The sequence below is a fragment of the Penicillium crustosum genome (assembly GCF_028827405.1).
Source record: "Penicillium crustosum strain IBT 35664 chromosome Unknown utg000003l_segment0_segment0, whole genome shotgun sequence".
Classification (NCBI taxonomy): Eukaryota; Fungi; Ascomycota; class Eurotiomycetes; order Eurotiales; family Aspergillaceae; genus Penicillium; species Penicillium crustosum.
This window is the reverse complement of record NW_026623124.1, coordinates 650,690-670,110: the sequence shown is the minus strand read 5'-3', so window position 1 is coordinate 670,110 and position 19,421 is coordinate 650,690. Positions and strand designations below refer to the sequence as shown.

The following is a 19,421-nucleotide window of genomic DNA, read 5'->3' as shown; positions in this document are numbered from 1 at the left end:
GATCGAGACCGCATGCGGCTTTGTCTTCTCTCTCTCTCTCTCTCTCTCTCCTATTTCCCCCTATATTATCCCCTTTCCTCCTATTATTGGATCTTCCAATCCTTCTAGTCCTTCTAGTTCTTCTAGTTCTGTCTAGTTTGATTAGTTTATTTCGATTAGTTTAAATGAGTTCGTTTAGTTTGATTAGTTTGTGTGGTTCGTCTGATTTCATCTTATTTTAATTTATTCCCCCTATACTCCGTCATCCTATACCCCCATCTACACGATATCCAAGATCATCCAAGGTTATACATAAAAAAAAGTCCTCCCGTTCATGATTTTTATTACCTTCATATATATCTAAGCAGACATTAAAAGACATATGAAAAGAACATATAAAAATTACATTCAAAAACACAGAGGGTTTTTAGATCTAACATCTCTAATACCATGATAACTAGTACGGAGTACATAGTACCCTATAATACAATAACTCTCCTGAAATATGTTGTACGTATCCGTTGCGTATTCATACGTATGTATTGGTCTATATATATCCACACGTATCCATACATACCCATACGTATCTATACGGACCGATGCCAAGGATATGCCAAGACCTAGGTACAAGCCAAGCCCGTCTGACGATTCCCCCCACCAAAAGAATGTTTTGACACTGTGTTGTACATGGTGGGGTGGACTATTTTGGTCTTTTCTTCTTTCTCTTTCTCTTTCTCTTTCTTGTCTTCTTGTCCTCTTTTCTTTTTCTTCCCTTCTTTCTTGCACATACAATATCATCCCCGATCATTGTACTACTTCTCAACCATGGGTCTGTCTCTGCAGAGCCTGGGGTTGTCCCTGTTGATTCTGGTTGCTTTCTCCGGTCAGGCATATGCATTTGGCGCTGGTAATATCGCTTCTCTTTCCCGCCTCGAAGGTCAAAACTGGCGTCATGGAGACATCGAGGATGCCCTTCTGGCTCTCTATATGGCAAGAGTCGCCGGTGGTAAGAAATTCGGCAAGCTGGACGTGAAGCGCGTCTACTTCGGTAATTGGTTACGTGATTACAGCCAAGCAGTCGATGTGGGCACCGTCAAGTATGTTAGTGCCGAAGCTATCCGTATCCTGCTCTGGGTGCTAGGCTTCATGAGCTTTGGGTGAGTAGTAAATGTGGAGATCGAATATCGAGGCTGTTGGACATTGCGCTGAGACCTATAAAAGATACGGAACCAAGGAGTTTGAGGTCACGACGGAACGCCTGGGATGTTACCAACCCACGGAACATATCGATAACCCCTTGGGATACGCCACGGGCGAGGATGCGCGTGACTACGATCGTCGACTGCGTGGCCCCGTCGACGAAGAGCGAGAGCTTTCGGTAGACCCCCGCACCGGTATGGAGTCTGATCCTGCGGTGGTCGATATTGGACTAACCCAACTGGAAACACAGGCTTGAAACATTACATCGCAACGGAGGACGTAGGTATCGACACCTCGGCTGCGTTGATTCGCCGTGTACTCGGTCGCTCAATTCAGATGGGTCGTCGTTATGGCCAATCCAGGAACAAGGACGACCTATATGAAGCTCTACGATTGTTGGGCACTGGATTGCACTGCCTGGAAGATTACGCTGCCCACTCTAACTACACTGAGCTCAGTCTGATTGAACTGGGAGAGACAGAGGTCTTCCCTCACGTCGGACGAGACACCAAACTGCAGGTGAACGGTGTCGATAACGAAGTCTATCCAATCGTGACTGGTACCTTTGGTGGAGTTGATTTCTTCCATTCCGTACTGGGAGAGTTGTCCGATAAAACAATGCAGTCTGAAATTGAATCCTTGGAGAATGTTGTCGCCCAATCGGAGAACCAGGATTCCTCCGAGAGTTTCTTGCAGACTCTCCTAAGCAAGATTCCCGATGGTCTGCTTGGTGACAGCAGCGACCAGACTGGCCAGATGGATGACTTCAAGTCAAAGGCAGATGATGCCAAGCATGACAGCGAAAACGTCAATCCGCGTGAACCTGAAGAGTGGACACTCTACCTGGACAATGTTCAGAAGCAGATCTACCCGGTCCTCGAGTGGCATGACAACCTGTTGAAACGAATCAATGAGGCCATCGAAAAGATCCCAGTCTTGCCCGAGCTGATCGAGCAAATTCAGGATCAAATCACCATTTTTGTCTTCTCTATTTTGGCTCCTTATGTTCTTCCCATTATCAAGCAGGTTAAGTCCGAGCTCGAAACTGGTTCATCCGAAGTGATTCAGAGCAGCCGGGAGCAACAACACATTGTGTTCAACGATGATGACTGCTCAAACCCTACCCACTCAATGCTCTCAAAAGACCACTTCTCAAACATTTTGAATGAGCCCGCTGGTCGTATTGCGTCAGCTGTTGTCAAATGGTCAGTTCCTCAGCTTATGTCATGCTGGGACGATGAGAATGCCGATATCGACCGGACTCTCGACAGAATCATTTCGGGTGTTTTCCATCACCCCGCTCTTCGTGAGTCTGGACGTGACGGAGCTGCCGATATGCGTCAAATCATGTTCTCCACGGTCGAGAAGTGGTGGAGCGAGAAGGATGACGAGGAACGGGATATCCTCCGCGAGCAGCTGAGCCGCGATGGTGTCCTTGAAGGCAGGAACCATAAGGATGGCGTGCAAGATTGCGGGCACGGTTGTGGCAAGCCGCTCGCTCTTCCCAAGCCTCACGGCAGCTCTGGTGAAGGCCAAGGGTCCGGTGGCTCCGGTGGCTCTGGTATTGAGAACCTAGCCTCGGAGGCCGTAGGAGGAGGCGCATTCGGCGGTATACTCGGTGGACTCGTAGGAGGGATGGGCTCTATGCTTCTCAACAACAGCGGTTCGAAGCCTGATAGGGAGAGCCCAGAGCCTCAGAACTATGACAGTGGGAATTCTTACCAGAGTCGACCCCAACATGAGAGCCACGAACAATATGGAGGGAACTCGTTTGGTCAAATGCAGCCCCCTCACCAGAGTGGATATGGACAACCAAGCGAGCCAGGCTACGGAGGCTACGGTCAGCCCCCGGTTCATCGCGAAGAATACCGTCCTCGTCCCGACGGATACGAATATCAGAGCGAAACTGTCTATCAACAGCCACCTGCGCGCCGCGATGAGTACTCTAGCTACGCACCTCCAGCGGAGAACTTCCGCCGCGAGGAGCACTACCAATACCAGTCGGAAAGCCAGGGATACTATCAGGAGCAGACACGGGAGACCTACCAAAGTGGCCACTCCGAATATCAGCGTACAGAGACACACTATGGACACGGAGGCCCGCCTCCCCGTGAGGAATATGGGCAGTAAGTTAACTTGATTATTTGTTATTGGCTGGTCTCTTATATTGACCGCAATATACAGGGAGTTCTCTGGATATGGTAGACCGCAGCCTGGCTACAATGATTTTGAGAATTCTGGCTATAGGCCCCAGGAAGGATATGGTCAGCGAGAGGGCGGCGATGGATACCGCGCCGAGCGACAATATGAGCGACAATATGAGGGCGAGGAGCGCCCCAGGTACCGTTCGGGCTCTCGCAGTGGGGGTAGCGATGAGGAACGTTCTCACCGACACCACCGACACCACCATCATCACCATGAACGGTCTGGTTCAGATTCGGATTAGGTAGTCTCGACAGTAGACCCCCAGGATACAGTGTTGGGCTAGTGGAAGATCCTGTCGCAATGGATGAATATACAGACATCTACCATTCCTTGACCTCTCCGGGAGCCGGTTGTTCAGTGCGAATAACCTTGTCACAGTTGAGCAGGCGGAGTGGATCAAGAGCCAATTTCAGCTAGGAATGCAAATATGAGTATTAGTGGTATGCTTCATGGGCGTAGACAAAGGGTATATTTAGATTTGGGGCAGGAGGGGAAAGGGGAAACGAATGAGAATGTATGTGACAGCTTACCCGGCGCATTGTGTTGATTGTAGTTTCACCCAACTCGTGCTCGAGGTAATCTCGCTTGACGAGACCAACACCGTGCTCCCCGGTGACAGTGCCCTCCATCTCCACAGCGCGTTTCACCATGCGGTGCACGACTCCCTCCGCTATAGCCTTCTCACTGTCGCTGAAGAGGATGATCGCTATCAGCTGTTAGCGTATGTCGAATGTCGAACGACCTCTGGGTTATGTCAAATCAAGGCAATAATAGCTTACCGTGGAAGTTGCCATCTCCAACATGGCCACAGATTCCGGCTAACAGGCCATTCTTGGTCATATCTTCCTTGGTTGCCTCCATGATATCGGGCAACCTGCTCATCGGGACTGCAACATCGGTCGTCCAGACGTGGTCATCCGGATTCTTTTTCATCGCCATGACACTCCACAGCGCCTGTTTGCGAGCACTCCAGAGTTCTTCCATTTCAGACTTGCCACGGGCAAACTCGAAGGTATTTCCCGAAGTTTTAGACACGATCTTTTGCACCATCCCAATCTGCTCCTTGACCGCATTTGGGGTACCAGTGAACTTGAAGAATAGGGTGGGGGACTCCTTCCACTGACGGCTGGTAGTCTTGCTGGCATTGATGCACCTCATCTGGATATCATCCAAAATCTCAACACCAGCGACAGGGATACCGGCCTCCACCACGTTGGTTACACACTCGGCAGCATTCTGAATAGTGCCAAAGCTTGCGACAGCAACATTCTCGCTCTGGGGCTTGACCGTCAGCTTCAATGTCGCCTCCGTTACCAGACCAAGAGTGCCTTCGCTGCCAATAAACAGCTTAGTCAAGTCATAACCAGCGCTAGACTTCCTCGGCCGCTGCCGAGTCTTGATAATGGTGCCATCGGCGAGGACAACAGTGAGCGACAACACCCACTCACGCATCGTCCCGTATCGGTAGGCATTAGTTCCCGAGCATCCTGTTCCGACCATACCACCAATCATCGCACCCGGACCAGGATCTGGTGGGAAGAAAAGGCCATCTTTGGCAATCTCCTCGTTCAACTCTTCCCATCCAACAGCAGGCTGGACAACAACATCCAAGTCACGCTTGTGGAGCTCCAAGATGCGGTCCATGCGACGGAAATCCACGCACACGCCACCTCTCGTAGATGCAAAATGTCCCTCCAAGCTCGTGCCGCCGGAGTAAGGGGTGACGGGAATAACGCGCTGGTGACAGACCTTCATGATGCGCGAGACCTCCTCGGTACTTGACGGGTAGAGGATCAAGAAGGGCTTCTCATCCTCTTTCTGCGAATAGGAGGACCAATCGGATCCGGCATGCGATTCCAGGTCTCCACTTGCAGTCGAGACATTTTCCTTGCCCAAAATTTCGACGAAATCAGCCCACGCTGCTTGGAGGTTGGAAGGAGAGACGTTGTGTTTTGGAGCCTCGATCTCAGAGAGGGGGTCGTAGACGAGGAGGGTAAAGCTGCGGGTTTGATAGATCCGAGGTAATAGGCACCAGTTGAGAAGAAAACCAAAGCTACAGCGCGATTACAGATTTAGTTAGCCAATGACCTATCCAGAGGGGGGGAAAGCAGGATTATCTCGGCATCGCATACCGAAGACCAGGGCGGCAGAGCGACCTGCGGGGGACTGGGTCTGATATTGGGCGAATTTCTCTTGTTCGGCACGCTCGCGCTTCAGACGTTGTTGGGTGCTTTCGTATAGTTGACTCTTGAATGATTGGTTTTCCTTGGCTTGCTTAGCCGAGGATGCAAAATGACGCAGGAGGCGGGGGGGTGGTCGAGTCCGGAGACTCCGCGCCCCTAGAATGAGAGCATTGAAGACCATTGCGATGTGTAGAAGAAGTGAACCTCTCGAGGCTTTCCAAGCTGTCAGGAAGCTCTCGGAGAGACTGAGAGGTGAGAGGTGGAGGACGGACCGAGTTCCGGGGTCTTGGCATCCGGGCCGATACTTTTTTTTTTTTCCAGCTTTGAAGGGATCTATAGAGACACTACATAATAGTATATAAGTATATAAGTGTATATAAGTGTATAATAGTGTATAAGTGTATATAAGTATATATAATAGAGATAGCGTATAATAGGATATAATAGTATCCTATCTAACTATATCCGAGTACAGTAAAATTAACGGATACGTCACTTGACCAAAATGGTCACATGTCCCCTCTATTATTACCATTTGTGACTTCACACAGGAAGGAGAATCCCGCGAGGAAAAGAGTCCGGTTAATATCATCGCGGCTAAAAAAGATAGAAAAAGGCTCCACATCCAATGTGGAACTTGTCTCTGCGGGGAGCTCTTCGGTTCAATTCAAACTGGATTCTCCCGGTTATTCTTTTTCCTTTTCCAGAGTTTCTCTTATATATATATATATCTCTCTCTCTCTCTATTCAAAGATTCCACTAGTCTCGCTCAATATATTATCTCCTTCTCTACTATTCTCTCCATCCCCCCTCCCCCGCATTGTTGCCAATTTCCCCGGAATTCCCATTGCCCCTCCAAACACATAATGGCCGCAGCTCAGGTAGGACTCGACTCACAGTTGAAAATAATACAAGTCTAACAGATACCCAGAACCTTTCATTCGTCCTTCAGGGCATCCATAAGGTCAAGTTTGAAGACCGCCCAGTTCCCGAGCTGAAGAACCCTCACGATGTGATTATCAATGTCAAGTACACCGGTATCTGCGGCAGTGATGTATGTACCATGCTCCAGAAACAGTTATGACCCAGATTAACTAATCTCCGCCATAGGTGCACTACTGGGAACACGGCTCGATCGGTTCATTCGTTGTGAAAGACCCCATGGTCCTCGGACACGAGTCAGCAGGCATCATCAGCCAAGTCGGATCAGCCGTCAAGACCCTAAAGGTGGGTGACCGGGTCGCTATGGAGCCTGGCACCTGCTGCCGCCGATGCGAGCCCTGCAAGGCCGGAAAGTACAACCTGTGCGAGGACATGCGCTTCGCCGCGACCCCGCCCTATGACGGCACCCTGGCCAAGTACTATACTCTCCCCGAGGACTTCTGCTACAAGCTCCCCGATCACATCTCCCTGCAGGAGGGAGCACTCATGGAGCCCCTCAGTGTTGCAGTGCACATCGTGCGCCAAGCCAACGTCAGCCCAGGCCAGTCGGTGGTGGTATTCGGTGCTGGCCCGGTGGGCTTGCTTTGCTGCGCTGTGGCGACTGCGTTTGGCGCCTCCAAGGTCATCGCCGTGGATATCCAGCAGCAGCGTCTGGACTTTGCCAAGGACTACGCCACTACATCGACATTCATGCCAGGCAAGGTTGCGGCTACCGAGAACGCCGAGCGCCTGAGAGAAGAGAATGGGCTCGGCGCTGGCGCCGATGTGGCGATTGATGCTTCGGGCGCCGAGCCTTCTGTGCACACGGGCATCCATGTCCTGCGCAATGGAGGCACATACGTCCAGGGTGGCATGGGCCGCAGCGAGATCCAGTTCCCTATCATGGCAGCTTGCTCCAAGGAGCTGACCATCAAGGGTAGCTTCCGATATGGCAGCGGAGACTACAAGCTTGCCGTTGGGCTGGTTTCATCCGGCAAGGTTGACGTTAAGAAGTTGATTACCGGAACAGTCAAGTTCGAGCAAGCCGAGCAGGCCTTTATCGAGGTCAAGGCTGGCAAGGGCATTAAGACTCTAATTGCCGGTATTGATGTGTAAATTCCGTTATAGAATTAAAACACTGGGGATAAATGGGGGCGTTGGGTTTCTATTTCTATTTTATAGCCGATTGTGAACGAGAGATGAATCAAAAGTTGATGTGCAATAACTCCTCTTGGGGGCCTGAACTGTCGGGCAAATACAGTAACATGTAGAAATGATCAAGGTCAACGAAGGGGGGTATCGTGCAGTGTAGTAAAGCGAAAGACCAAACCAAAACAGAACAAAGAAACAAATGTACTCGGGGTAATACCATACTAACAACACCCTTGATTTGGGCGACTTCCAGAGCCCAGGCGGAAAACATCCTCCCATTCCCTCATCCCGCTCTTCCAGTTAGGTGTGCCAGGAGTTTTGCCTTTTCGACGGCTCCTGCGCTGTAGAGGCACGGAGTTATCGTCCAACGTCGCTCGACTTCTGATACTCGAAGCGTCGCTACCCCCATATAAACCTCCATCCCCGTACTGGATGCCACTCTGTGGGTCATCGGGGTCAATCTCACCGAGCTCGATCTTGGTCAAGATGATCCGCGCCAGCCGATTAAAGACTTCCTCCACGCCATCCCCCGTCAGAGCCGAGATCTCCACAGCGACGGGGATATTCGACTTTGCAGCCCAGTGGGATGTCTCCTCGGAGCTAACCTCTCTGCCTTCTGAGGCACGAGTGGCCGTCAATCTAGTCCCCGTCCCCATCAGGCTGGTGGAGCGAATCGACCCATTCACATCCCAGGGGATCGACGACTGTCTGCTAGACGTACTAGACGGGGTCGGAGGTGGGCGGGAATTATCTTCGAAATCAGACTGGGCGTCGGAGGTCAGGTCAGCTTTATTCCCAGCTAGGATGACGGACAGATTCGGGGAAGCAAGGGCGCGGGCATCCATGAGGAAGGTCGGGAGGGAGGCGAAGGAGGCGTAGGAGGCAACATCGTAGATGAGGATTGCACCTGCTGCGCCGCGATAGTATGATCTTGAAACCGATCGAAAGCGTTCTGTGCCTGCTGTATCCCAGAGCTGGAGTTTGATGCGTCTCCGGCGTGAACCCGTGCCGAGTTTCACGATACGCGAGGCAAATTCCACGCCGATGGTTTGGGAGGAGAGTACTCGCCCTGAATAAAAAGATATGTCAGTAAGAGAGAGAGAGAGAAAGAGGATTGGGGGGTGGTTGTACATTCATCTTTCACGAAGCGGTGTAGTACACAAGACCTGTAATTCAAGGATCCCAAGGATCCGACGTCAGCCGATGATCTAAGCTTGTATGTAACCATGGATACCGAGGTACCTATAGGAGGTATAGGATTAAGATAGTTAATACTCACTTTCCAGCACCGCTTGGTCCTAAAAGGATGACTTTGGCGAGGTAATCGTACATGCTCCCCAGCTCCTATGGATTGTATTAGCGGTCTCCGGGGAATTAGGGGGAGATTCATGTACCTGGTCTGGGAGCGAGGAAGTGGAAGAGGCATTTGAAAGACCTCTTTGACGTGCCATGAGCGTAGGGAAATGAATTATTGGGGTGGGTGAATATGAAAGAGAAGGGTAGCTTTGATGGGGGGAAAGTTGGGTGCCCGACCGGTGGTCTTGCACTATTACTATTACTATTGGAGTGTATCTATATATCTATATATATTATTGTATACTACTCCGTACTATATATTAACTATATGAACTATTAAATATTTCTAATAGAAATATCATGTTCGATCCTTTCATAAAAAAAAAAGTAAAAAGTAATTAACGTGCTTTGATACCTCGGTACTTCGTATTCAAACAAGGCGCATTTCTAACGTATAGACTTTTTACTCTATTACTCTATTATATTACTCTAACAAAGGAGAGTTTCTTACACTTTGGGGCTTGGAGCAAGGCTCATTCGACGTGGATTTACAGGGCGTAGATTGACGTAGTGTTTGGAGTATGGAGTATTATGAATAATAAAGTAATATCGTAAGATATAGTGATGAGGCTCAGTAGATAATACCGTAGATAATACCTAGGATATATAGGTATATCTTGAAGACTTAAGAAATCATGCCTATTAAGGCTACTCCGTATACTCTGTACTCCATATAAAGGTCATCCATATGTGGAGAAACAGGGATTGAGAGATCTACAATGTACATATGCACATACTACCTAAGTACTCCGTATGCACAATTATATCATTTCGACAGTGGCAACTTTGAAACCATGGAAGTTTGGAAGTTTTCTAGAAAAGAGAAAAGAAATGACGAGAGTGGCAGTGCTTACGGGGTATATACTCCGCTCATAATATACCTGGGTAGTTAATATGGTTGATCCCTTTCGTATTCGTTTGACTAAAAGGGGCGGAGGGTCAGGGTCCGAGGCTGAGTATTTTGGCTTTGATGAATTTTTTATTGTCATTTTAATTCCTTGGAATTGCTTAAATCTACGCATTTTGAACCCTTTCTTATGTTCTTGGAGCCCAAAATCCTTTGAGTCGGACTGAGTTCATCAGAATTTCGTCATACCGTTACTTCCTTTACTTCGGTACTTCAGTACTTCACTTCGCTTGGATTTCTCCTTTTTAACATCTTCTCCATCCTTCTATTCTACTACTCAATACTCAATACTCACCATGAAGTTCACTTGGGCGACAACGCTCCTTTTACTTTCTACCAGGGTCACGGCCCTGACCATCCCTCACACCGAGCCTACCGATCTCATTGAACGAGATGTGGTCTCCCTGGATCCCTTGGATTCCACCCGGGATACAGATGTCATAACCCTGGAAAAACGGCGGGGCGGTGGTGGAGGAAGCAGAGGCGGCAGCAGCGGTTCGTCCGGCGGTTCGTCCAGCAGTTCATCCAGCAGCGGAGGAAGCAGTGGAGGCCGCACCGGTTCTTCTTCTTCCGGTTCCTCCGGTTCCTCCGGCTCCAGTGGCTCCAGTGGCAGTAGTGGTAGCAGTGGAAGCAGTCGCAGTGGTTCAAGCAATGTTGGTGGTACAACCAGTAGCGGCTCTGGCACTCGAGCAACCTACGGTGGAGGAAACTACTATGCTGGTGGTGCGCGCACTCCCTACAAGTCTGGCTCCCGGTCCGCTGGAGGAATCGCCCCCTACGTTCTCGGTGGAGCTGCACTGGGCTTCTTCCCGGGTCTTTGGCTGTACAGCGCCTATGCCTACCCCTACAGCCACCACTACAACTACTACAATGACCAGGACCACAAAAACGAGTCGCTCCCCATTGTCTGTGTGTGCCAGGAGTACTCCGAGTGTGGCTGCGACGACAACACTAACCGCACCTACTACGAGTCCCTCTTCAACGGCACCGTGCCCAAGAACTCCAGTCTGGTGCGTGTGGTCGATGTGAACGGCACTCAGACCATCTACATCAATGGTACCTTGGCCAATGGCACCACCGCCGCCGCCGATGAAAGCTCGAGTTCGAGTAGCACCTCCTCGGCATCCGGGCCTGTTGCGAAGGTCCTGCATGCTAGCGGGTACTGGGTGACGGTTGCCGTGGTAGTGGCCGCCGTTTGGGGATTCTAAATGACAAATCATGCTTTTGCTTTCTGTTGTTTTTTGCTTTCTGACTGCTAGGTTATTATGGCTCCACCTGGCTTGTGTTGATGATGAGCCTTAATGCTATGATAAATGATTGGGATGGATGTTTGCTTGTGACTTTGATACCCCCGGCTTAGGAACTTGTGGCCTGTACAACGGTATTGTTTATATCCATAAGCGCTTTGTTTCTGATAATGTGAAGGCGATATTGAATTGGACCTGAAATTGTACAGAAGTGAAGAACAAGTAGAGACGCGTGGATATTCCTAAATTGGACTAGTTGTATCGTCCGAAAGGGTTGAAGTAATTATGAGTCTGAGAAAGACATTCAACAGAAGAGAAAGATCGGAAAGTTTCTGATCTAGAGGCCCGAAAACCACAATTCTTGACAACGTCGCCGAACATATGTTGGCTGATATACTAATGTATACTGCTATGCAGGTAGGAGTGATCTCCCAAGAATTCTTCATGCCTTGGTGCCTTGGTGCCTTAATGCCTTGGTACCTGTCCCGTTCTTGGAAACTCCCTTTCTCCCCTTTCTCTTGAACTTGCAACCTTCTCCTGTTCTAAACAGTGTCACTCTTTTGTTCTCCCAGCTATTACATTCTTTCATAAGCTGCATTCACTCTTTTGACTCGAATTACTCTCTCTTCGCAATTCGTAATTCGCAACTTGCAATTCTCAATTCTCAATTCGCAATATCATAACAACTTTGAACCAAACATCAACAATGCAGTTCACCAAGGCTCTCCTCTTCCTCTCGGCCCTCGCGCCCGTCGCGTTCGCCGCTGAATCTGCCTCAGCCGACTGTATCACCAAGACCGTCACTCTGGTGCCCTCCGGATACACTGCTCCCCCGTCGTCCACCCCGACTCCTACTCCAACCTCAACCTCGATCGAAACTTCTTCGTCGACCTGGACGCCTGTCATCACTAGCACTCCTTCCTCCAGTGCTACCCCTTCCATGAGCCACATTGCCAGCTCCTCTACCCCCCTGATCAAGGCTAGCAGCACCCCCCTCGGTGAGAGTGCCTCGGCTACTCCTTCCGCCCCTGCTACCGCCGGTGCTGCTTCAATCCACCTCCCTGGTTTCATGGCTGCTGGTGCAGCCGCCATCGCCGGTGTTCTCATGATCTAAACTCCATTTTCTGACTCATTTGAACGAGTGAATGTTTGAGTTGCCTCCCCGATCTTGGTGTCGACTTTTGTCGCATTGCATCCAATGTCAACCTTTGATACTGGACTGCTTCGGCCATCTAGAATGGCCTCCACTTGATCCTTCCCATGTTTTATTTTGGGAGATATTTTCTTCTTTACATATTCTTTCTTCCTAACATACCGTTTCTTTTTCTACCTACTTTCTGGTTACGGTGGTTTTGATGTGTTTTCCGATGTTTATTTTCTGATGTTTATACCCTTTTCTTTTCCCTTCGATACTCCCCCTTTTGATCTCATCCAAGCATTTTTTTGACCTTAATGCTACTTCCTTTCTGTCTTGGTTGACTTTGGATTCTTTCTCCACATTGATGCTTGCATCTTTGCTCTTGGATGTCATACTACTACTGTTACTTGACGAGTGTAAGACTTATGAGCTTTACTTTTTTTATGCAATTGATACATTTCATTGTGGCTACGTTTCACCTTTGCTTAATCTGTAATCTTTCAACCATGAGCGGAGCGTATGGTCTTTAGATATAATAGTCTGAATTTCTAGCTTCTCGATGATAGCTTAGCTATGGCTTCATCTACGGCATATGCTTGACAAAAGAACTGGCTGAATCAAGCGCATCGATAATCGTGAATAACTTAGGAGAGGATTGAAACTGATCTTATCTACTACAATGACCCCAAGAACGGGCACACCAAAAAAATATCGTACAGAAAGGTGAGCTGGAACTAGCCTACTCTTTGGAGAAAGCAGCTTCATATCTGTCGAGCAAGTTAGCCAACATCCCTCGACTCAGCAAACGACACAACATACCTCTTGCCTCGGAAGGCCCACAATCCCCAGTTTCCACAAGAAACATCATGAGGGTCCTGATCATTTAGATCCCAGCGCAGACTGCGGAAGATATTCTCCCCGGGCTCAAGGAGCACGTCAAATTCTCCACGGCACTTCTCACTCACCCAGTTAATATCACGCTCCAGATCCCACTGGGTATACCCAGTACAGATGATAGGAACCTTAGTCTCAAGCAACTGGGGCAGCGTCTCCTCCCACTCATGCGAGCTAGCCGGGTGACCCAGACCAGGGTGGAAGAGCATAAAGCAATCAAGGTAAGGATCGAAGGGACCGAAATACTGCGCCTTGTTCATAGTGTGGAAGTAGTCCACGTAGGTAGTGATCTTCATCTGGCCACCGAGTCTGTCCTCGACGATGCCGCCGAAGGGGTTCTCAGGTGTGCGCTCGGGAAGCGGATACTCTCCGTCTCGATTCGCCATGCTCTCCGGTCCGATGAAGATGAGGTGCAGCAGGGCGCGGGGGTACATGTACTGCAGCTGCAGCCAGACGTCGCGGGGGAGGGACGACTCTGCGCGGGCGCCGAGAATGAAGATTCGTACCGGGGGCGCCTTCAAGCGGAGACCCTTAACGTCGATGCTTTCACCGGCTTTAGGCGGGTGGAGGGAGTAACGGAGGGCTGGGGATGAATTAGTTTGCCGTGTGGAACTATTATGCTGCACAGAATCAGGACTTACCACTCAGACTCTTCAATCCCTCCGGTGTGAGTCGTCCACCGGAACGAACACTGTACGGGCTAAGCTCGTGCAGGACACTGCCGATTGTCTGGGGGTAGGTTAGCATGCGCGTAACCTGACGCATGGAGCGGTCGTCGTTGATAGCTGCGAATTCACGGGTGTAGAGGTAAGTGTCCCAGTTAGTCATGTTGATAACGAAGTTATCATCCTGAGGACCGGGGTAATGGAATTCAGGGAAGAAGCGGCCGGAGTTCAGGTCGTGGTCGTCTTCATTGATCTGGCGCAGCGTGTCACAGATCTCGAGGTGAGCCTCGAAGTCATCCATCCAGTGGCCCTCGGAGCAGTAGACAGGCACACCACAGTCAGGGCACTCGAAGTGCGAATGGGCCGGGGGCAGGTTTGCATCGTCGGTGGTTTTTCTGGCTTCGGGGTCGTGCGGCGAGACGGCCGCGCGGGTCTGCTGGTGGCTTGGGTGCGGGCAGAAGGCATTTTGCTTGATGAACTCCGCGCGTTTGCGGATTGCCGGCGAGGGCGAATTCGAGAAGGAGTGGAACAGGTTGTCTGGTTTCAGGACGGCCCGAGGGTTGACGGAGGACCCGGTTGCCGTGTGAGCTGCCCGTTGGGGGACAGGCGAAGGCGAGGACTTGGGAGCACAGCAGGACTGGCTGTGTGTGTGCTTGGGCTGCTCTGGGGCGCTACCCAGCGATCGGTTGTTCCGTTGCGAGCCAAAGCTGCGGATGAAAGACGGGGAGATGGGGCTTCTTCTCCGCGTGGTGGCGAGGCTCTGCAGGCGAGCCTGAGGGGCTGAGGCCCGAACTCCTTGACGGAGAACCTGTAGGCACTGGACACAAGTGTATCCTGCCATTGTGATGTCAATTGGTTGTGGAGGGGAACTGATCAGACCACGGGATAGCTCTGGGGATGTTTTTGCGGCGACACGTGACTGAGACCATCTATGAAACGGAGATATCTTCAACTTGGGCTTTGAATTGTCAGTTTTATTGTGTCAATTAGGTGGATTTTATTTAAAGATAATTCTATTTACTATCTGATCTTGCTCAGGTGAGCGCATATCCACAAGAAAGCTATCCAGAATTCATTCGTTTGTTTTTATGACAATTGAGAGTCTTGTACAAAGCAACCAAGCCAAAATAGCAAGCCAAGTACTTCTCAGAAGATATCCTCGGATCGACTCCAATCCTGCGCATCTCTGGACTCCCAGTATTTTCCATTATGAGCCCAGAATTCCTCCCCGGTAATAGGACACTTGTCACGGGTGAACCATTGCGGCGCGTAGACCTCGCCGTTGGTTTCGCGTTCTCTGCGCTTGGCACGCTGCTTCTCTTCCACACGGTGCTTCTCATCAGCAGCCAAATCATATTCGCCATCTTCCATAGCACGCTGGTCGGGTCGCCGCCTGGTATCGGTAGGAGGGAGCCACTCCTTCAGGGACTCGGGGAGAGCATTGAGCGTGATGACGAATGGAGTCAGGTTGAAAGGTATACCAGTAGGACGAGCATGAGCCTGCCAGACCAAAAAGGTCTTGGCAGACTCGGGATCCTGGCCGGAGACAGGCGCCTCAAAGCCGGGGGGTGTGGCGAGCGTAGATCTTATCGTTCCAGCGACCACCAATGCTCCACTTGGGGGAGCCTTCGCTGTCGACGACCTTTCCTGTCACCTGGTAGGCTGATGAGGCCTTCCAGCCACGGGGCTTGAAGTCAAGGTAGCAAACTTCGCCGGTGGTCCAGTTCTTGATTTCCATCAGACCGTAGTTGTCCACTGTGGGGTTACCGGTGATGATGCCGATGACCGACGAGGTCACCTTCTTCCATGTGTAAAGTTCTTCTCCGCCGGTGGAAGGTCGCAGCTTCAGGAACCATGTGCCCAGTAGGTTAATGTCGAAGGATTTGCCGTAGAACTTGGACTTGAGGGAGGATTCACCCTGAATACGTAGTTTTGCTTAGCCCTGTGGACAGACATTGGGTTACGAAATCGGATGTACTTACCCAGTAGTCCCATTTGGGCGACTCGGCCCACGCAGCTCCAATCGGTGGGTGGTGGCTGACTTGCTCCACAAAGAATCGATAGCCCTTGTCCGGACGCACATACTCGAAGGTTTCACCTAGAAGAGGGTTGAAGGGCTTTGCGACACGGCCAATGGTCGAGGCATATTCACTTGCAGCGTACGAGGCGACGTATACCAGGCGTTCCATTGAATCGGTCCGACCGGCAGCGATATCAAGGAGGTCAGTATATTCAAGATCCTCAGCTACTCGCTGAAGCAGTGAAGTTGGTTCGTTGAAGGATACCGGGAGTGTCATCTTCGTCATGTCCTTTCCAATCATAGATTTCAGGATGCTCTAAACAGTAGTTAGTACTGCCGAATAAAGGAAGAAGGAAACACCACAGCTTACCCATAAGGAGATCTTTGGCCGATCATCAGCATCCATCTTAAGTCGCTCTCTAATGGGATCCTCATAGCCCTTGAAGGAGGGTGCAATGATAGTACTCTTCACAGCCCGAAGCTCAGCACTCTCATCTTTAGGTTGTTCTATATTGTCCTTCTCGGCATTCAAGTCCTCCACCTCGATTTCACCAGCATCAATAGCATCGAAGAATTCTTCTCCGTCCGACTCTGAACCACAGAGACTACTGAGCTTGGAGTAGGTCGATGGGTTGCGACTGAGTGCGGGTATCGTGGATAGTTTCTGTGCAGGCTGAGCTCCCTCATTTATCGCCTCGGTGACGCCAGCTTCAGTTTGGCTGTCCTCAAGATTCTGGTTGTCTGTTGTCAAATGGGGAGTCCCACCGGCGATAGAACGGCTACTGCCTGTTGCGCTCTCCAGGGCTTCCTTCAGAGCTCGCTTGGTCCGCTTCCGCTTCTCTTCAGACTCGCCCATCTTGGATTGCAGCTCCTCATGCTCGCGGGCCACACGTGCCATGCTTTCTTCCCACATCTGACGAATGGCCTCCTCTCTACTGAGACGAGACTGCCAATAAGAGTCTCGGTCCCGTGAGATCTTGAGCAGATTCTGCACTAGACCCTTGAGGCTGCTGACTGCAGCTTCATAGGCACCAAGGGCCTGTTCCAGGGCTGGATCCGCGATGGTCATTTCCGGATTTTTGGATTTCTCGGCCTGTAGCGAGGCAGCCACATTTGCAAGAAGATCCAACTGAAGCTTCGCAGATTGTGCGGTGATATTGAGAGCATCCTTATCAGCGGCTGGCATCTCATTCTCGTGGCTTGAACCATAGTCGATGAATTCTTCATCCTCGCCCTCTCCATCTGGCGCAGATGTGACATGGCTGATTACTCTATTCATGTCGTTTGGTGCAAGGACCTGGTCATAAGAACCACCATAGGCGGAGCTATCCTCGTCTCCGGGGGGATATCCAGGGTGGTGCGGGATGCATAAGTACTGAGCCTTGTACCAGTGCTGCTACCACCGCCCAAAGATGGAGGAGCGAGACCCCTTGTGCTGGGCTTGTGAGAAAGGCCAGACTCCGATGGTGCATCCGTAGGGCGTCCTTCTGTCTGATCGATCTTAGCCTGGCGAAGCACCTCCGCATTCTTCGACCGCTGACGCTCCTCCTCCTTCGCCTCATCCTTAGCCCACTGGATAGCATTGTTGAGAGACCAGAACCAGCGTTTTGCCTCTACAACATGGTTGGCCTTGAGGTGGTATTTGACCGATGACTTCCCGTGAATTTCAAAGCGCGTCTTGTCCTGCGCATCCATGTTAAGTCTAGCAATCTTCATGTTGATCGCACCGCGACAGGCAGAGCCTGCATCATCTATAGAGCTTGTTAGAAGGGGTTGGTGGCACGAGGAGCGATGACAAGACTGAAGATAACACTTGAACTTACCCTGATGCTTATAATAACTCAAGACTCCATCCTCCAGAACGAACCAGCGCAACTTGTACCCCGTTGTGTAATTCGTCCATTTCTTGAGATAGCCTCTCATCTCGCGGGCGTCCTTACCTGCAAGCGGTGCATCGCCAACCGAAACGCGACCGGCAAGGCCTTGGGCATTACTATTTCCGAGAATAGCCCTTTCCTGGATACCGCGCTGAGCAATAACAGCAGCGGGTGATCTCTTCAAGAGAGCGCGGGTTTTATCATCTTTGGTAACATCCTGCGGTAGCTTCCCCTTCTTATCACGACGGAAAGGATCCGCGCCATGTGTCAGAAGGATTTCGATGAGCTGCGCATCTTTATTTCTAGCACCCTCGTGCAGAAGCGTGCCACCGGAATGGGCTGTCGTCAGGTCGGTAACCAGATCGTAGCTGTTCACATCCATGATACCCTCCACTCGAGGTTCCTCGAGTAAAGCTTCCAAGCCCTTATAATCAGATTTTCCAATCAAAGCCTGGATTTCCTGGTTCTTGCTATCAATGAAGAGAGACCGCGCAAGTTGCAGTTGCTGGAAGATTTCAGGGGTACGGGCCAAATCGAGAGCCGTCTGACCCCGATAGTTGACAATAGAATCGTTGATAGATGGACGGTTCAACAATTCGCGAACGAGCGGGGCCCGGCCCAGTTGGGCGGCAATGTGAAGTGGCGTGTTTCCATCCCGATCTCGCGAGTTGATATCCAGGTCCTCCGCGGTGGACAGCACATATTCCACGACTTGGGGTTCGGCACACTGCAGAGCCAAATGGAGGACGGTCGTGCCGTTGAGAGCACTCACGCCCTGCGGGTCGGTAGTATCCTTAATGGCCTTGGAGATGGCGGTGGTATCACCGCTGCGCAAGATCTCGAAGAGACGAAAGGTGCGAACGGACTGCTCGAGTGACATGCTGCCGGCCTCCATTTGGTTCAAGGAAGGCAAGTCTTCCACTGGGTCCATGTCCTCGGCGGATTCTTGAATGGCCGGTGGCGGACTCAAGTCTTGGCCTTGTTTGCGACGGCTGTGGCGGCTGCTGCTGCGGGTGTGTTTCAACGAGCTGGGGCTTGAGGAGGCGGAGGCGACCGAGTTGGTGTCTCCGCTATCATCGGGGTCTTTGTCTTCGCCCCTGGACTTGTCACGATGGAGGAGGGCAAGTGCTATTGAGCTTCGAGAGCGCCTGTGTTTGTGCCTGAAAAACAGTGGAATATCAGTATAAAGTACGTACACCGTGTACTCCGTTCACATGTGACTACTTCGAAGGTCACAGGCTCAGAATAAATAGACCAAGGCAGTTAAGCCAAGGTATTCCCCGGGCCCCGGAGTCTCACAACTGTCATGATGCATGATGAACCATGGATCGAGAGTTTCCTAGTACCAAACTTCAAAGTTGGAAAACAAAGACTTACCCTTCGGGTTTATCAGACATCCTTGCACACTGGACTATATCCAATAGTGTCGTCTGAGGTTGAGGACTTTGGAATGAAATTCGGGGGGGGTTCTCGGGCCCTTGTTTGGGGGGCAAATGATGTTGATTTCCGCCTTGGCATGAGGGTACACTACAAAGGTAGGAACCTCTCGAGTCATCTTTTTTTTTTCAGGTCGATGTTACAATATGGTGAACTGAGGACGGTAGTATTCATTGTACAGGTATTTATACAAAGCAAGCCCATATCGGCTATACAGGCCATAGATCATTGAGACCATCT

General features: G+C 50.7%; 8 protein-coding genes across 8 annotated transcripts; 4 read left to right on the top strand and 4 right to left on the bottom strand.

Moving 5' to 3' along the window:
- Positions 1-658: 658 nt before the first annotated feature.
- Positions 659-3,625, top strand: N7487_007325 (Het-C domain-containing protein; the record flags this gene model as incomplete). Its single annotated transcript, XM_056875055.1, has 4 exons — positions 659-1,136; positions 1,201-1,373; positions 1,430-3,305; positions 3,364-3,625. The coding sequence occupies exons 1-4, from the start codon at positions 667-669 to the stop codon at positions 3,623-3,625; spliced, it is 2,781 nt and encodes a 926-aa protein (XP_056727243.1). The 5' UTR covers positions 659-666.
- A 27-nt stretch (positions 3,626-3,652) lies between these two features.
- Positions 3,653-5,748, bottom strand: N7487_007324 (FAD-binding oxidoreductase; the record flags this gene model as incomplete). Its single annotated transcript, XM_056875054.1, has 4 exons — positions 3,653-3,797; positions 3,915-4,090; positions 4,164-5,437; positions 5,513-5,748. 4 exons carry the CDS (start codon positions 5,746-5,748, stop codon positions 3,705-3,707), a joined length of 1,779 nt encoding a protein of 592 aa, XP_056727242.1. The 3' UTR covers positions 3,653-3,704.
- A 631-nt stretch (positions 5,749-6,379) lies between these two features.
- On the top strand, positions 6,380-7,604 carry N7487_007323 (NAD(P)-dependent alcohol dehydrogenase; the record flags this gene model as incomplete). The annotated part of the gene is made up of 3 exons (XM_056875053.1): positions 6,380-6,448; positions 6,499-6,621; positions 6,678-7,604. Exons 1-3 carry the CDS (start codon positions 6,434-6,436, stop codon positions 7,602-7,604), a joined length of 1,065 nt encoding a protein of 354 aa, XP_056727241.1. The 5' UTR covers positions 6,380-6,433.
- A 257-nt stretch (positions 7,605-7,861) lies between these two features.
- N7487_007322 (putative Ras family GTPase (Rab4b)) lies at positions 7,862-9,096 on the bottom strand (the record flags this gene model as incomplete). The annotated part of the gene is made up of 4 exons (XM_056875052.1): positions 9,035-9,096; positions 8,920-8,984; positions 8,772-8,806; positions 7,862-8,709 (listed from the first exon to the last, which is right to left on the bottom strand). The coding sequence occupies exons 1-4, from the start codon at positions 9,089-9,091 to the stop codon at positions 7,862-7,864; spliced, it is 1,005 nt and encodes a 334-aa protein (XP_056727240.1). The 5' UTR covers positions 9,092-9,096.
- Positions 9,097-10,199: 1,103 nt separating this feature from the next.
- On the top strand, positions 10,200-11,111 carry N7487_007321 (uncharacterized protein; the record flags this gene model as incomplete). The annotated part of the gene is made up of 1 exon (XM_056875051.1): positions 10,200-11,111. One exon carries the CDS (start codon positions 10,200-10,202, stop codon positions 11,109-11,111), a length of 912 nt encoding a protein of 303 aa, XP_056727239.1.
- A 745-nt stretch (positions 11,112-11,856) lies between these two features.
- Positions 11,857-12,264, top strand: N7487_007320 (putative extracellular serine-rich protein; the record flags this gene model as incomplete). Its single annotated transcript, XM_056875050.1, has 1 exon — positions 11,857-12,264. One exon carries the CDS (start codon positions 11,857-11,859, stop codon positions 12,262-12,264), a length of 408 nt encoding a protein of 135 aa, XP_056727238.1.
- Positions 12,265-13,027: 763 nt separating this feature from the next.
- On the bottom strand, positions 13,028-14,688 carry N7487_007319 (putative mRNA processing protein (Mss51); the record flags this gene model as incomplete). Its single annotated transcript, XM_056875049.1, has 3 exons — positions 13,028-13,055; positions 13,108-13,765; positions 13,824-14,688. 3 exons carry the CDS (start codon positions 14,686-14,688, stop codon positions 13,028-13,030), a joined length of 1,551 nt encoding a protein of 516 aa, XP_056727237.1.
- Positions 14,689-14,993: 305 nt separating this feature from the next.
- On the bottom strand, positions 14,994-19,141 carry N7487_007318 (OSBP family protein; the record flags this gene model as incomplete). Its single annotated transcript, XM_056875048.1, has 7 exons — positions 14,994-15,478; positions 15,531-15,765; positions 15,830-16,183; positions 16,238-17,109; positions 17,256-17,618; positions 17,691-18,904; positions 19,122-19,141. The coding sequence occupies 7 exons, from the start codon at positions 19,139-19,141 to the stop codon at positions 14,994-14,996; spliced, it is 3,543 nt and encodes a 1,180-aa protein (XP_056727236.1).
- Positions 19,142-19,421: the final 280 nt, after the last annotated feature.